At 40.1% G+C, this 16,306-nt stretch overlaps 1 protein-coding gene across 5 annotated transcripts in view; it reads right to left on the bottom strand.

Moving 5' to 3' along the window:
- Positions 1-16,306, bottom strand: part of TMCC3 (transmembrane and coiled-coil domain family 3) — a 152,509-nt gene that overhangs the window by 25,442 nt on the left and 110,761 nt on the right. The window contains exon 1 of one of the 5 annotated variants that reach the window (XM_027679892.1): positions 16,156-16,270. The exons of the other annotated variants lie outside the window; for them this stretch is intronic. Coding sequence (XP_027535693.1) covers positions 16,156-16,233 — 78 coding nt within the window. The 5' untranslated portion in view covers positions 16,234-16,270. Of the gene's footprint in view, positions 1-16,155; positions 16,271-16,306 lie in introns of those variants that run through there. 5 annotated transcript variants of the gene reach the window in all.

A 16,306-nucleotide genomic window follows, 5' to 3' on the forward strand; every position in this document is an offset into this window, starting at 1 on the left:
ACTAGCATGTTGCCTTGTATTCTTGGGCTTGCTCTTTTTATTCTTCACCTTGTTGCCCTGAGCAGTGCTGGGGCCAACCTGCTTCAAGAGGCACAGAGGCCTTGATCAGTTTGCACTCAGAAACATAGGTTCTCAAGGAGCTCACCAAACAAGATAGTAAGGAATATTCAAGGTCTCCAATTCATGGAACATGGATAAAAAAACCTCAAGACCAATTCTTTAAAACTAAAACCTAAGATTTTAGTTTCAAATAACAAACACAACCATGGAAACGGTCAGGAAGACAAAAAAACCCAAAAAACAACAGCAACAAAAAAGAACTACCCCCTTCTAAACTTTCAAAGATGCATTCTATGTGTATCCATCCAAACACTTCCAACAGCTCTTGTTCCCAACAAAGAAAGCAATGGCATGATAAGAGAGAGGCACATCAAAATGGAGCGGATACAAGAATAATGCTGCACATAACTGCGGCAGGAAGCACTTCGAGTAACACCAAGCACCTCACCAGAGCAATGTGGTCTGCTATCAGTGTCTGCTGCTTCACTTGACGTGTTATGACTTCCCAAAGGCACACCATCTCATTCTGAAGTCACCTACAGTGCTTCCTTCACAGTGCTTTCTCTGGTGACCTATTTGCTGCTAAGAGCAGAGGAGTTGGTTGGGATGTTGTGTTCCTATCAAACTTGCCTTCCCGATTCTCCTAAAGAATGCTCTACCTTTCTACACTTCAACATGACACCCTGAAGATGCTACAGCACCTTCACCTATGGATTTACAGCAGACAGCAAGAAAGCATATTCTCCGGATAATCTTCAACTATCTGGCTACTGCTGGACCAGCATGCCAGCCAGCAGATAACAGGCAAATTGTTTCTGACTTTCACTCCCTACGGGAACGGATAGGTACCTGGTGAGGACACATGAAAATAATTTTCACAACATGTTTGGGCTCATTACCTTTGAAGCCTCTATTCTCCTATTGTTTTTATAGGGCAGAATATTATTCACTCAACAAACCTGAATCATAGAATCAACTGGGTTGGAAAAGACCTCTGAGATCATCAAGTCCACTCCTTGATCCAACACCGCTGTGGTTACTAGACCATGGCACATGTCTGATTGGAATGGGCTGCCCAGGGAGGTGGTGGATTCACCATCACTGGAGGTTTTTAAGATGAGACTGGATGTGGCACTTAGCGCCGTGGTTAGGACAAAATTGACAGAAGAGAGGTGAGGACTATGAAGATTAGGAAGTTGCTGTTAATAATCTTTCATTTGTGAGCTACCCCACTGCTGTTGCCTCAGGACATATCCTCTTTGGGGATTTAACGGCCAGTGTGAATTACAACAGCAACATGTATTAATTATTTTTATTTAAAACATTAGTATTTCTGTGGCTATATGGATTCTACTTTTGCATGTAACACCACGATTTCAGTCAGAAGTCTCATAAATTGAGTTTCCTATGGTAATTGTAGTGCTGACAGAAGATAACTGAGTGTAGTGTTAGCCTAAGGAATACTTCTGAACATTCAAAAAAGCAAGTACATCTGCTGTGATAATGCCGAGGGTTCTTTTGTGTTTGGAAATGAGCTATTGAACTGAGGACACTTTGTACCTTTGTTAACATGATGGTCTCCTAAATCTTATTGCTATTGCAAAGATAATGACAACAGATAGACTTGTCTGCTCCAGGAGGAAAAGACAATTTTGGAGAATGATCCCGTTTCATCACAGAAGTCCCAGAACTGAATCTTCATAGTATGTTAATCACAGCACTGTATGGTACCAGGCACTACCCTCCTAAAATCAAAGCTTTCCCAAATTTAGCAAGGGAAATAAAGACATTGCTTCACATGTTGGGTAGTAAAATATATGGCAAGCTCACTGCCCCTTACATTGGAATTTCAGACACTCAGTTCAAATAAAATATTTCCAAGCCAATTCTAACTCTGCAGCCTTAAAATATACTGATACAATGGTATCATCATATGATGAACATGAGACTGTTCAAAATCATATTGGAAGGAGAAGTTCTTCCTATTTACAATTCACTGACCCTACTTTCACTAAAGTATGTATTTATCAGCCCATCAGCCTGTTAGTCACCAAAACAGCAACATCATAAGCAAAATATTTGCTGCTACATAGAAACACACAGTGATAAATTTTAAACAAGTATTCAGACACAGCTATTAAAACTCTGTCTCACTAAACCATGAGGAGTTTACATCCCTAAAATTAGCAAGGTAATGGATGTAATCAGAGACAAAAATTTCCTCTTAAAATAGAAATGAAGGCTTATTGCAATGTGCAAGGGATATAAATAAAGTGAATTTAGCTTTATGTGACTGTACTGATTTTCGCTGAGGTAGAGTGAATTTTCTTCACAGTAGCTAGTGAGGAGCTGTGTGCTCAACACAGTGGTGATAATATAGAGATGTTTTTGTTATTGCTGAGCAGGGCTTACACAGAGCCAAGGCCTTGACTGCTTTTAGTACTGCCACGCTGGCAAGGAAGTTGGGAGTGCGTGGGAGGCTGGGAGGAGACACAGCCAGGACAGGTGACCCAAACTGATCAAAGGGATATTCCAGACCATATGACATCATGCTCAGTATATAAAGTGGGGGGGAGAAGGAAGAAGAGAGGGGACACTCAGAGTGATGACATTTGTCTTCCCAATGAACTGATGGGGCCCTGCTGTCCTGGAGATGGCTGAACACCTGCGTGCCCATGGGAAGCAGTGAATTAATTCCTTGCTTTACTTTGCTTGCGTGCATGGCTTTTGCTTTCCCTATTAAACTGTCTTTATCTCAACCCACAAGTTTTTTGGCTTTTACCCTTTTGATTCTTGTCCTGATCCCGCTGGTGGGGGAGTTGGGCAAGTGGCTGCGTGGGGCTTGGTTGTTGGCTGGGGATAAATCACAACAGTGATTTAAAGCTATCTTATGAGGGAGTCTACAAATTATTGTAGCCCTTTGCTTTCTTAATATCAGACAGAAATGTTAAAAAGGGAAATACCACAAACCCCAAACAGTGTGAGAATTCTGTTTTACACATAAAATTATTTTTTCCACTTTTAAAAATGAAAATTCTAAACCAGGTCTTCATTTAAGATTTCTGTTTCTACATTAACTTCAGCACAAGTTAATTCAATCAGCATCTGTAATAACAGTATAAGGCTGAACAACCTTTGTTTTCTCATTGCTAGAGAAAGACAAAGTGAGGGAAAGTGGCAAGACAAGCTATGAGTCTGAAGGAATAGGGACCAGTGTTGCAGCTCCCTGCATTCTGTCAGTCACAAGAAAGCCAGGCACAAATATTAACTACACAGTTACACTTGAGGAGTGATGAGCATCAGACCCAAATCTCCTCAACTCACAGACTCTGATTTGAGCCACTTGTTGCAGATAAAGAGCAAAAATTTCCTCTTTCTCCCAGTTTCTTCCTTTCTCCCTTCTCTTCAAAATGTCCATTCCAGAACAGCAAAAGCAATTGAATACTGAAGATTATGGGGCATATTCTGAAAAGAAGACATTACAGTTTTGGGACTTCACTGACAGATCACACTGAAGAAGCACTTACAAGGGGAACAAATAATTCTTACTCTGAGGACTAGAACAGAGGAAATTAGAAGATCATCATAAAGACTAAAAGTTTGCAAGGAATTAGGCACAGTATCATCAGACTTCAGAAGGCCAAGATTTATGCAAGTTAGGTATTTTCTCAGGCAGCCTCTAATTTGGACCTCTGTTAGAGCCCCCGAGCACAAATTCTACATATGTTTTAATACAACAGCGGTGCTCCAAGACAGTCTTTCCACCTGTCTTCGCCCTTCTACCCCTACCACTGTGCTATACAGGTTTCTTTTTCAGTCACACCTACTTCACAAAATTAACAAGACAACACTAATACTTGCCAGTGTCCAGGCATGAAGTAGGCTTCTATGAACAGCATGCATGAGTGACACTGAAAACTTATCACACAGCACTTTTTGCCAAGATGTGAAGAGTTGCTGCATATGTGCAAACACTATATAATTTTACATCCTAGTGCTGGAAAACTGATTCCTGTTCCATAGGGAGGACTAATTTTTTTTAATTGGCAGAACCTGCCAAAAAGGTTAAGGTAGACTGAGGTTTGACAGACACGTGAGGAATAGTAAACTAATATGTCCTATCAGCACATATTTTGCCGTAGGTTAGGCAAGGCCAAAGTGAACTCCCTAAACCAAGGAAAAATGTACCGGAAAAAAAATAGCTTACTTCAAACCAAAGGTAGTACTGTATATATGTAAAGAAACAAGTTCAATCATAATTTCTAATTCCATGCTCTAGAGTTCATACTTAAATTTCCCCTCAGACTTTTAAAAAATCAACTTCCAAATTTGTGAACCTTGCCATGCGTACCTTGCTGAAAGAATGAATTTATTTTTTTATCAGCAACATGATAACAAGACAATACAAATAGTTGACACTGTGGCTGTGTGATCCTAGCTCCTATCACTAAAAGCTTGTCTCTTTCTGACTTCTTACTGATGTGCTTAAATGCCTGTTTTCATTAATAACATTATTACAAATAGCATCTGCAGAAGGCCTAATCTTGCATCGCTGAAATCACCCAGTATTGGTGCTTATTTATCCAAGGGCAGGAAATAGCTGATGGAAAAGCCCTGGTAGTGGTTTCATCTGCTTGCAGCCTCAAATCTACCACAAGGTGAGACAGAGAAGTAAGTAACAGCCTAATTCCAATGGAATGCACCACTAACAAAGCACAAAGCACTCCCAAAGTTCACATTAGCAGAAGCACATGCTGCTACCAGAAATAATAAGAGCCCTACAAATTTACAGAAGTAATCTCTGGCTTTCTTGCAGTAACAATAAGACAAATTTAAGACTCCTCCCCTTCTTTCCAAGTCACATATTGGTATTTTTTCACCTTTCTTCTTTTACATAAAAAACCCAACTTTTTCATAATTTAATTCTGGCTTAACTACGCAGAGAAAAATAATGCATTTCTGTAGAGTACTTACAGCAGGAGCACTCCATAATAATCATAATCGAGTCAAAACAAAGAGAAGAGGGGAAAGGAAAGGTAACATGCTGTACTGCCAAATTTCTGAGCAACCAGAGACCAATGATTTCTATGCATAATGGTAAAGCTGGCAAAAAGACAGAGTGGGGTTTTTTCAGTTTGTTGTTGGTTTTTAAAGTTTTCCTAAAACAGTACAATTATATGTAAGTGAAATGAAGAATCAGCAATATTAAGAATGCACTGTGTAAGAGGGAGCGCCAGAAAAGCCTTTTGCTTTTCTGCCTAATAAAGAACTTTAAGTCCCACTCAAGGGTAAAGTTAATTTGGCACAGACACCTACATATTCAGTATATACATCTAGTTCTACAATGCAAGAAAAATGGTGGAACTTGCATCTTTTATGCAGTATTTGCAATATCCATTACCACACAGCTATTTAGGCTGGATTTAGTCTCACCCAGCTTCAGATAGGCACCTCTATGTGATGTAGTTTAAGCTTTTACTGAATTAACATAGACAGATCACTGCAAGAGCTTTCCCACCCTCAGCTACAAAGGGTACAATTCACAACTACCTTAAGAGCAAATACCCAATTTCAAACAGTTACACAGACGTAAACAATCTGGGGGGAAGAAGCACCTATGACAGATAGTCTTAAAATCTGCCTGATGTGGAAAGCAGGAACTCGCACCTACAGTATATTTTTGGAAGTCCAAAAAAAAAAAAAAAAAAGTAAGAGGTTGTTTTTTCTTGAAGTAGTCACCTGGATGGCTAATGATTCTGAAATATGTATCCTTCATAGTATTTATCCCCTGTCCTGTGTACACTTGGAGAAGCCACAGTCTCTTCAGAGAGGTGAAATGACTGCCATCATTACACAAGGGCTGAGAGCTCTCACAGTAGCCTGAATCCATGTCACCAGAGCCTTAGGCTAATGTTGTCACCACTGCTCTAGACTTCATTTCAAAGCATAGATTCTCTTCAAGGAAATCACTGAACTTCAGCCTTCTCTGACATTAACTGCCACACCACGTAATGGCACAGAACAAAGATTATTCTAGTTGACTCTCAAGTCCAAACAAGAACAACTGAAACAAGGTCTTGGCTATTTGTTTCAAAACACCACAAGTGGGTATATCTTCATTGCAAGAGAAATTCTTCAAAATTAAAGAGCAGCTTGCATATAGGCTACAGCGTAATGTACATAGCCACTAGAAAATAACAAATCCCACCTAAGTATGCATGAAAGGTAGGAATATAGGTCAAAATATCTTGTGAAAGAACAATTTGTAAGCTACTGCACTTAAAGCCCAGCCTTCCAAACTTAAAAAATATCATAGCTTCTGGCATCAACAAATCCCGAACAGAAGCTTGACACCAAGCCAGACACATTTTATGAATGTCACTCCAGATTCCACTCAATCACTTTCCGATCGAGCTTTGGTAGGTCATAGGTCATGTCTTATTCATCTCCTGAACTCACCTGCTATTCGAGACTTTCCAGTTACTTGGTAAAAAGAGAAATGGAGTTCCTTGAAGGCAAAAACAAAAGGCTCATCAAAAAGAAGGGTGCGTGTTTTTTCTACATTAAATTTATACTGCAAGACACAATGGTGTCCCTCAGGTAGAAATGCATAGGAAGCCAGTTTCATAAATATCAGAAATAGAAGATTTGTTCAATAGCATCTTTCTATGCACTAGAGAGAGGATACCATAGGAGTTCAGACTGGAAAGACACAAAGGAATCACCTAACAATGGCACATCTCCTTTTAGGAGTAGCAATAAGCATCTAGCTCTTACATCCACGCAGTTTGTGGGAACAAAACATGTAAGGGCCAACAAGGAGAGTCTCAGAATTTCTTCATATACCTATTGGCAACCAGAGGAGAAAAATCTCACTGATTGTCAAACTTCTCATTGTCTTCACTCAACTTTTCTTAAATCTTCCTCAGGTCTTGTTTATAAATGCTTTTCCTTTCTCTCATCTCCAGTATTCCCATGCCTCTGGTACAAAAGTCTACTAAACCCAGCCCACTTGCACATGACAGAAGGAGCATAACTCTTATACAGACCACAGGCCCTCATCAGGGCCAGCAACATGTGCTTGTGATGATGTTGTGTATCAGAAGGGCCTGAGTCACCCATTGCATGAATTAACAAGTGAAGAAAGGGTTCCACTGTAGAGACCTGCACAAAAAGCTGGTTAGGACAACAACATAAGAGTATGGCAAACTCACTGTAAACTTTCTGGACCCATTTTAGCACAACAGGAGCCTGGCAGCTTGAATCAGTCTGCTGATTTAGTATCTGGCTTTAAAAGAGACTCCTAAGAATACCCCTTTAGCTCTTATTTTAGGAGAAGGCTGTCATCCTTCTTTTGTTCATCCAGGTGAAACTGTAATTTGCTCCAAAAAAGGACTGGATACAGATGACAAGATGTAACTAGATTTCTTCCTTAAGGTATAGCAGGAGAGGGGAATGAACAAAGACAACCTCTTTCTCTAGACATGGTAGGGAAGGGAGAAGAAAGATGAGGTGAAGAGATACTTCACCTGATGAGGTGAAGAGATACTTTGCTGCTCTGCCAAAAATATCAGGGACAACCACGACACAGGATTGCGTTACTCCTACCAAAACCTCCAGTAAAACTAGGGATTTCTAACATAGTAAGAGCCACACAATCCCATATTACGCACACGTATCAGTAACTAGAGTAATACCAAATACTGAAACATTTTATTTTCAAGTCATCTATATGGAGTAAAGAAGGGGAACAAGAAAATTGCACCTGCCTTTGGAGGGGGAGTAACTCCATTCTGGGCAGTGACTCCATTCTAGGCTGAGCACACGAAGTCCCATGTCTGTTCCTCTCTTCATCATGTCTCCCTACTATCCTCTTCATTCCTTGCTATTGTCCTGAACATGCCCAAAAGCTGCTGAGAGCTGCCCAGTCACATCCATACTCTTCCCCTGCCCTTCAGCCCTGGTACAGGGGGTGAGGCAGCTTAGCAGTGGGTGGGGTGCAGAGTCTGTAAGCACAGTATGACCACAATGAAGGTAAAGGAGCCCCATGTTAGGGTGCTCCTAATGGACTTGGCACAAGATAGCTCTGAGCATCTTTGGAAATGCTGGCAGGGTGAAGGTGGCAACCTGCAACACTGCAGATTAGAGAGGCAGCTGTGAATGAGTAAACAGTCAAGTCGTCTTTGGCCTTTCTTGAGTAAGAAGGGTCTTCACACCTGGCCTAGGCAATTCTTACTAACAAGATCTGTTAATTTAGTTTTTCTAATACTAAATGTCTCTGAGACTAGTACTGGGTTTGATTCTACTCAGTTCCAAAGCTTCCACCTTTCATTGCAGTTGTCCACAGCCTTCAACCAAAGCTTCTTGTCTACCATAATCCCAAACACAGTCAATGGCCACTAAAGCCCCAGAAACAGCCAGCTCCCGTTTGCTATAAATTAATTTCCTAGGAATGGAGCGTGAAGCAATGAATCTTGAGAAGTCCTCAGCACACTTACAGTACAGTATGCTACTAAGCTGTACTGCCCTGAATTAGAAAAGTGTTAAGAGTCAGTTGTAATTGGTCTGCCAGTTTGATCTTTGCACTTACCTGTACAGACATTCTGGTATAAAGCAGCATATTTTCTGCATATTTATATCATTTTGCATTTGAACAATGAGCACTAGCTGAATTGTAATTTCTGTATTACATGTACTGGAATAACTTGAAATAAAAGGAGTGAATGCTGTAAAACCAGAGAAACTTGCTACATCAACTAACCCTAACATGGCTTCTCTTCCTGTAACAGTAATTCTTGTAGTGTTGCACTTAAAACCCACTTAGAAATTCCCTTAGAGTTAAAAACATTAATCCACAGATCCCAAAGCACTGAATCCTCACATTTCCTGTAAGCTGTATCACTCGCTTTTTTGGTGGTAGTAGGTAATATCAGGGGTTTTTTTAACATTGGAAGACTTCTACTAGCTCTGCTTAATGCTTTTTCTGACCTTATAAATCAACACCTCTTGTGCATATAAACTGACTCCAAAGCATTGCAGTCTTCCGTATCTTTAAAACACCAACTTCCATCATAATGCTTCATCTTCAACTGAAAAGGCTTCCTTTAAACACAGCATGAGCAAGGCAATAAAAAAAAGAAATCTCATTTAATGCTTGAGAAGCCAAGGATGTGATAGCCATACTCCTATTAACAAAACCCCCCAACAATCACACGGCATAGGTAATTAGAGTGTTAAATTGTTGCAGTCCTTAGATATACACACCCTGGCTGCTCTTTTCATCACAACCTTTGCCAGGAAACTAAACAAGTTTCCATACATTTTTTGCCAAACCCAGCGGAAGAACATGTATTTACAAAGCAAAAAACAAAGATAAAATCCCACCTACACCCTCCTGGTTTAAGCTAGATGAGACTGTAACATGAACTACAAGTAGCATCTACCATCCTGTAAAGAACACTTAATACACAGAGAATTTTCCATAAGGCTGTTCTAATTCATGTTAGATTGGTTCCATAGGCCACTGATGTTAATCAAAAGTTTCCAATTAATTCAGCACTACTTGGATCACATTTTTATTTTCATTCAGTAGCACAGTGTCAATTCTTCGCATCCCCACATAATTTCTTCATCCAGAGCTACTGAGAAAAATTTACAAAGGAAAGCAACTGTTAGTAAACTGTACACAAATAGGAAAAGCCAAGGAAAAGATGCCTACTGTAGTAAAGGTTAACTGAGAAGTATCTAGAATTGATGCCAAATACTTTGTATCAAAGGTCCATTCAAATACACATAGTCTCAGTGTCCAATACAGAGGTAACTAAGAAAATATTAATAGCAGTAGTTTCCACATCTTCTGCCCTCTGGAATTTTATTCAGTTGTAATGTCTAAACAGAACAATAATGAAATGGGCCAGCTCTCAATATTAAGCTTTTCTGTAATTTTTTTGGAAAACAGAAAGCCTCATTTCAGCTTTCTACAGTAACAGAATCACAGTTCACAATTTGTAGGTATTCTTTATACCTCATCCTGTAGAGACATCCCTCCACTCTCATCCTTGTCCCTAAATTAAAGCTTAGATTATGTATGATGATATAAAAATATGCCTTAAAGGGGTTTTCACTTGCTGAGTGTCTGGAAAAGGTTGGGTGCACACAAGGCATTCCATCACATACTAGGTCCCATATCTGAAGGCTTTAGATCAGCAGGTGGATTTTTGGCTTTGCATGTTAATCCTCCCTGTTTCAGACTAAGGGAAGGGCAAAAAACTTTCAATAGCAAATAGTGCAATGCTCTTCAGAAAAGTTTCTCCACCTGGATAGATAAATAAAAAGGGAGAATTAGGTTCCACCCTTCCCCAGAGTGACATAATGATTCATCTCCCTCACAAGTCTTTCCCAAAACCATACTCACTGTGGGGGTGAAGACAAAAGCAAAACAACTAAAATGGGACAATTTGCAGTAGCAATCTTTTTAGCCTGGACAATATTAGATGTCAAATCCACCAAACCCTGAAGGGCTTACCCTCTAAGCAGACTTTGCGCCAGGTGGTGCCTAGTGAAAGCCTGACCTATGGAGATGACAATAAGCAAGCCAGGGATCTAGAGCTCTTGGCATCCCCTAACATCACCACTGGCAACCTGACAGAAGGACGATTGCATGTCCTTCAAAAGAAAGCAAATCAGAAGGTTGGTGATTTTCCCCCAGTGACTTTTCTTTTAATATACCTAACATTTAAAAGGTGATAACAGATGCCCCAGTCCTGCAGGCAATACCATCCACTTCAGTGAGAACAGATCAACAGCACAGCAAAGGAACAGACATGTGCAATCTTCAGAGATGTGCATTTTCCTTGTGGAGACCAAAAACTATGTATAAGTATAAAACTTCCAAACTTAAAATCAGCTTAAACCTTAAAAAGAAGATGCATCCCCCCTTCTACTTATTGTTTAAAACTTCCTTCTTGGGTAAGGGAAAAGATGGATTGGGTGAAAACAAAATCTTTATGGCTTAAAAGTCTACCGAAGAGGCTCACCTTGCAGGATCAGGGGAGCACAGCAATGCTATCCTAAGCTGTACAGCAACAACTTTCCCCTTTGTTTCATTTGACAAGAACAAATTACACCTAACAGTGACTTTTAGCTTTTAGGTGTATTTAATCCCAAAACTCAAAGTACACCAAAAAAAAAGATACCAACTTTGGAAACTTCCTACAATTCCTTTCTGTCATTAGGGGGAAAAAAAAAGTAAGAAGTTACAGTTTTTTAAATAGTTCTAAAATGACAAAGCAATCAAAACCATAGTTACTGTTTTAAATTAACAAAACAGCTTTTTCTTTACTTCGAACAAACTAATCAGGCTTTTTGGGTTCACATTATAATTGTGGTTTCTCTCTCTTATTCCCCAAACCCCTGCATCATGCAGTCTACTCTTTGACAAGTTTCACACATTTTTAAATACACTGTGGATTTAAAACCAAAGCTTGGAGATCTTCACAATATTCTGTCTCATCAAATTATTTTCATTGTATGTCAAAACCTGAGGGAACTGTGGGGATAAGTTTTCATAAGGTCTTTGAGCGCAATACATTGGGAGGTTTGGTTGCAAGTCACAAGAGCCCAGAACAAGCATGCCTTCTACAGTGATCTTTGTTTTGCATTTAAAAAAGCACCAGGAGATTAAATCTCCCTTTCTGCTAAAACTGTGGGTGGGGTGGCTTTTTGCTTAGGGTAGAGTGGTGGGTTTTTGTTGTTTGGTTTGTTTGCTTTGGTGGGGTATTCTGTTTGGGGGTTTTTTGTTTGTTCCTTTTTAATCCTTTTAGGTTCCTTTATGTCATTTCCTCTAAACCTACTAAAGATTGTAAGAAATAAAGGGAATTCAAAGACAGATGATGAAAGTGATTAGAGGCTTAGAAAGATACACATACAAGGAGAGATTATTAAAAAATCTGCAGCCCTTACTGACAAGATGAATTGGAGGGATCATAAGAGAGACATGGAAAATGAGACATTCCACAGAATGTTTTTTCATCAGAAGAAAGCAAGTGGATTTCTGTATTTTTTTTAATGTAAGCCTTCTGTATATGTGATCATGTAAGAATTAAATCATCCACAAAACACTAATACTATTGCTAGTCTCACTAAGGCTGAAAGAACAAGAAGATTGAAATTAAAATTCTCTATTTGGTATTAAATAAACCACATCTGTTTCAGGTAATGTGGGTTTTTTTGTTTTAAATAAAGGAAGGATTCTTATAATTTTAAATGTGTCTTCCATTAATAAATAGAGAGTTCTGAATAGGCTCCAGTGTGCAAGAAATTAATTGTGACCTTCCTGCATCTCTCTCTAACGCATCTGGCACTTGTTAAAGTAGGCTTCTGCATAGACTTCTGATGGGATGTGGTAAAGGATCCCATGTGGTTTAGTTGTGCTGGAAAACGATTTTTCTCCTACATAGCTATACATATAAATTCATAATCCTGATGAAACGTGGAAGATTTTTATTCAGTAATGGGTAAGAGATCAAGAGTGAAGAGCAACGTCCCGATCAGCAGGAAAAGAAAAAAAAAAGAATTGTGTACACAGGTTTCTGAGGTCTAAATAGGATAACCTGGTGAGCATTCAGAGATGACAGCTTTAATAGAGCCTTGAAAGGCAGTCCTGACACAATGCTCTGGAAGCAGAAGTCAACACAATGAGGCACAAGTTAGCACATCCAGGTTCGTTTGGTAACTACTGCAATTGCATAGACCTCCACATGGACTTCCTGCTCAAGAAATAGTGTAGCCAGAGTCTAAACACCCGAGTCTCTCACAGTGCTTACTGCAAAAATAAATCCCTTAAGAGAGAGGCATGACACTTTTTAGCTATCCTGCAAGCTGTGTTCAAATTCCAGCAAGAGCTGCACTTGGTGCATGACAACTAAAAATGCAACCCCTGTTCCCAAATCTTGTCCTACTTCATAGCTTAGTACTTGATTTTGAAAGATTTGGATTTGTATTCGAAGTGTTGCAGGAATCAACTACTAGCGGATTTGAAGCACAGTGAAGCTGCAGCAACTGGCATTAGCAGAGAGGATCTGAAACATTGTGCACGGCTGTACTGTCGACACTGATTCCACCTGTGCCACCAGAGCGAGCTGCAGTAATCCAGATTATAGTGACAAGATACTAATGGCAAGGAGAGGCAAGAAAAGTGTCCTGGAAGGGCACCTCTCCTAAAGCTGGAGATGGATGATTTTCCAGAAACGAGGAAGCCATGTGGCTTTAAATCTATACCCACCAAATAAGGCAGATCTGTAAGGCACTAATACCATTACACCTCAAGCAATAGAGGTTTTATGCCCCACTCAGTGCTGCCGTGCACAGCATTGCTTGGCTCTCTTGTGATTCATCCAAGGAATAGAACGGCCTCTCCCTCAAAACATTTGGCCTTCAGCAGCAACAATGATTCCCCTGTGTTAAGAACGACTCAACAGTATTTTCTCTCTTTCAGCCACAGGGAACTTCGCATGAAGTGTGACATATGGTTCCTTGGAGAGTTATTAGCAGAGTCCAGGATATCTTATACTTCAAATGGCTTCAAAGAAGAAGGCATTGAACAGACTTGTTGCTATACACTGAAGACGCTTTTTGGCTGGAGTAGAAATTTTTAAATTCCTTTCCACTCACACACTACCATTTACAAACTCAGAAGGCTATATTCACAGGAAATTTTTCTAGAACTCCTGCAAACTGTATTTTATGATGCCTTCCTTCAGTACATACAGCAGCAATTTTGGAACTCTTATTTTGCCTGTCCATAGAGAAAGCATTACTTTCTCACAAAAAAAATCCTTGGCTGGGCCTGAAAGACAAGGGCTGGAGAAGTTCTTTAAAACCTGCCCACCTAAAAACTGGACTCAGTAGTCTACGTCATACAGACTATGAGATCCAGCAACTACTTTGACACTTCTCTTTTCCCCAAACCCTACTTACTTTATGTCCTATCCTGCTGACAAAGCCAGCTCCAAGGCGTCCTTCACATAACAAGTCTCCCTAGTCTGTTCAGGTTCTCTGTGCATCCCTGCCACCAGCTCTGTATTGCTGTCTTCATGCACTGTGTTGTTTCTCTCCATTATTGTTGGGAAATGGCAGCTATAACTCCAACTGCTCTGATGATTTTTATTCTGTCTCTAAACAAAAAATAGCTTTTGCTTTCTTGCCTTTTTTCCTACATAATACCACCAGTTTTTACTGCTCCAGGGCCTGACCATTTCCATCCCCCTGGTTAAAGCAGTAAGAGAAATGTTAAAGTCATCCAGTCAGTTTACACAGGAAAATTTCCTATTTGTCTGGACTAAGGACAAATAGATTTAATGCAAGGCTCTGACAATCATCTGGAACACATAACCTGCTGCTACTACTTTAGCAATTGTATTACAAGTTCTGTGATATCTGACACAACTCATAAAGCCCAAACTCTGGAGCATCACAATTACATACAACTCTAAACTTGTACAGAGTTATATTTCCAGTTCTCATGATCACAGGAAGGGAAGGAGAGGCTAATCTTGGTTAAAAGAAATCCTAAATCAGACAGAAGACCAATGCTTTTACAAAATTGTCTTAAACATCAGACTAAAAAAAAATTCAATACACAAGTACAATAATCAACATGGCATTATCCATGATGCTTTATGCTTTTAAGCAGATCAACTAGACTACAGAGTAGAGTTTAACTCTTAATATGCCAAATATTACAAAGATATGCAACTTTTCTCCATGGCCACAGTTTGCTAGGTAGCACACTATTCTTACAGCAAGATCAATGAAGGAAAACCTATTCAGTTCAACTTTCAAAGAGAAAAACAAAGGAAATGCGTAACATGTTTAACTCCCTTATGACTCACATGTGCATCCAGCTTGGACTGTGAAGAGCATTGTAGGCTCCAGTAGTAATGCTACAGAGTACAGGGCTACCTATTTTTAAAACATTTCATTATTCTGAAACAATCTGAAGTATGCCATCTCCTTTCCAGCACTGTCAATTAATGGGCTGGAGGGATGGAAAATACTGCTAATGTGCAGTACAGGAAAATAACCTCCCCCAAAAACCAAAAACCTTTTCCCCTCTCACCTCCCAAAACAGATCTTCCTTCACAAATAGCTGATCCTTACATTTCAAACCAGAAAGCTCATTTATTGCCAGATGCCAGATCTCAGCATAGATAAGAGAATGTCTTCCACTATCTCAAGTCTGCTACAGTAACCTTTTTTTGTATCTTTCTGCAGTGGTTGGGAAGAAAGAGGCAGTTCTTGTACACCTGTTTGAGGTAAGCATTTAGGTAAGGATTTTAAATCTGTGCATTAACTAGAAAGTGAAGCGCCTTCATCAACAAGTCATTTACCACAAATGCTACTAAATACATGAAAGGATCGCAAGCTTTGCCCATACACGTTTATGTTTATATATACATATATATAATGAACAAAGCATCAAAATAATAAGACAAAGAAAGATGAACTTACCAGCAGACTATAAGAAAAACTATCCCATAAAGTCATACATCATGGATATACAGTATACTTTTACTTTGACCCTAGCACACAAGTGCACCTTTTCTGTCAGTTTCCATCCCTGCCACAGCCCTCTCTAGGTAACTTCATAAAGGGAATCGTAATCATTCTCTGCTGCCAGATAGAATCACCTGCTCCACAGTTTATTAAACAAACCTTGAGAAACAAACCCCAAACTCCAGTATTCACCACTGTGATCTAGATACAGAGTCAACGCATTAAATCATCAGCGCTGTTGACTTTGGTGAGTAAGTTCTCTATTACTGGTGTCCAACTAGTTTCGACTGTGGATATATCTTAAACATTGGTTTCTATTATGTCAACAGCTGATTTAATTTAATTTTCCTATACCAAAGAGTACTCAGACTAGGAATACGAAAGAAGCACATAGAAAAAAAACTTCCCTATGGATCGCTAACCTAGCAAAACGTGGACACCTCATTGGCGGCTGCTCCTCAGAGCTCGGCACCCACCGGGCAGCCCCGCCACCCTCGCCTCCCCGGCCGCCCGCCCTCACTCACTCACTCCCAGCCTTACCCTCGTCTTGCGGCGCCGGTGCCGCTCCGGGTCCGAGTAGGTCCTGTCCACGGCCAGCGCCGTGTCGCTGCCCGGCATGGTGCCCGTACCCTCGGCGGCGCCGCCGACAGCCCGTACCCCGCGGTGTCCCGCCGAGGCCGCCCAGCCTCCA

Source organism: Neopelma chrysocephalum, unplaced genomic scaffold (assembly GCF_003984885.1).
Source record: "Neopelma chrysocephalum unplaced genomic scaffold, ASM398488v2 Primary Assembly neopelma1_59, whole genome shotgun sequence".
NCBI lineage: Eukaryota > Metazoa > Chordata > Aves > Passeriformes > Pipridae > Neopelma > Neopelma chrysocephalum.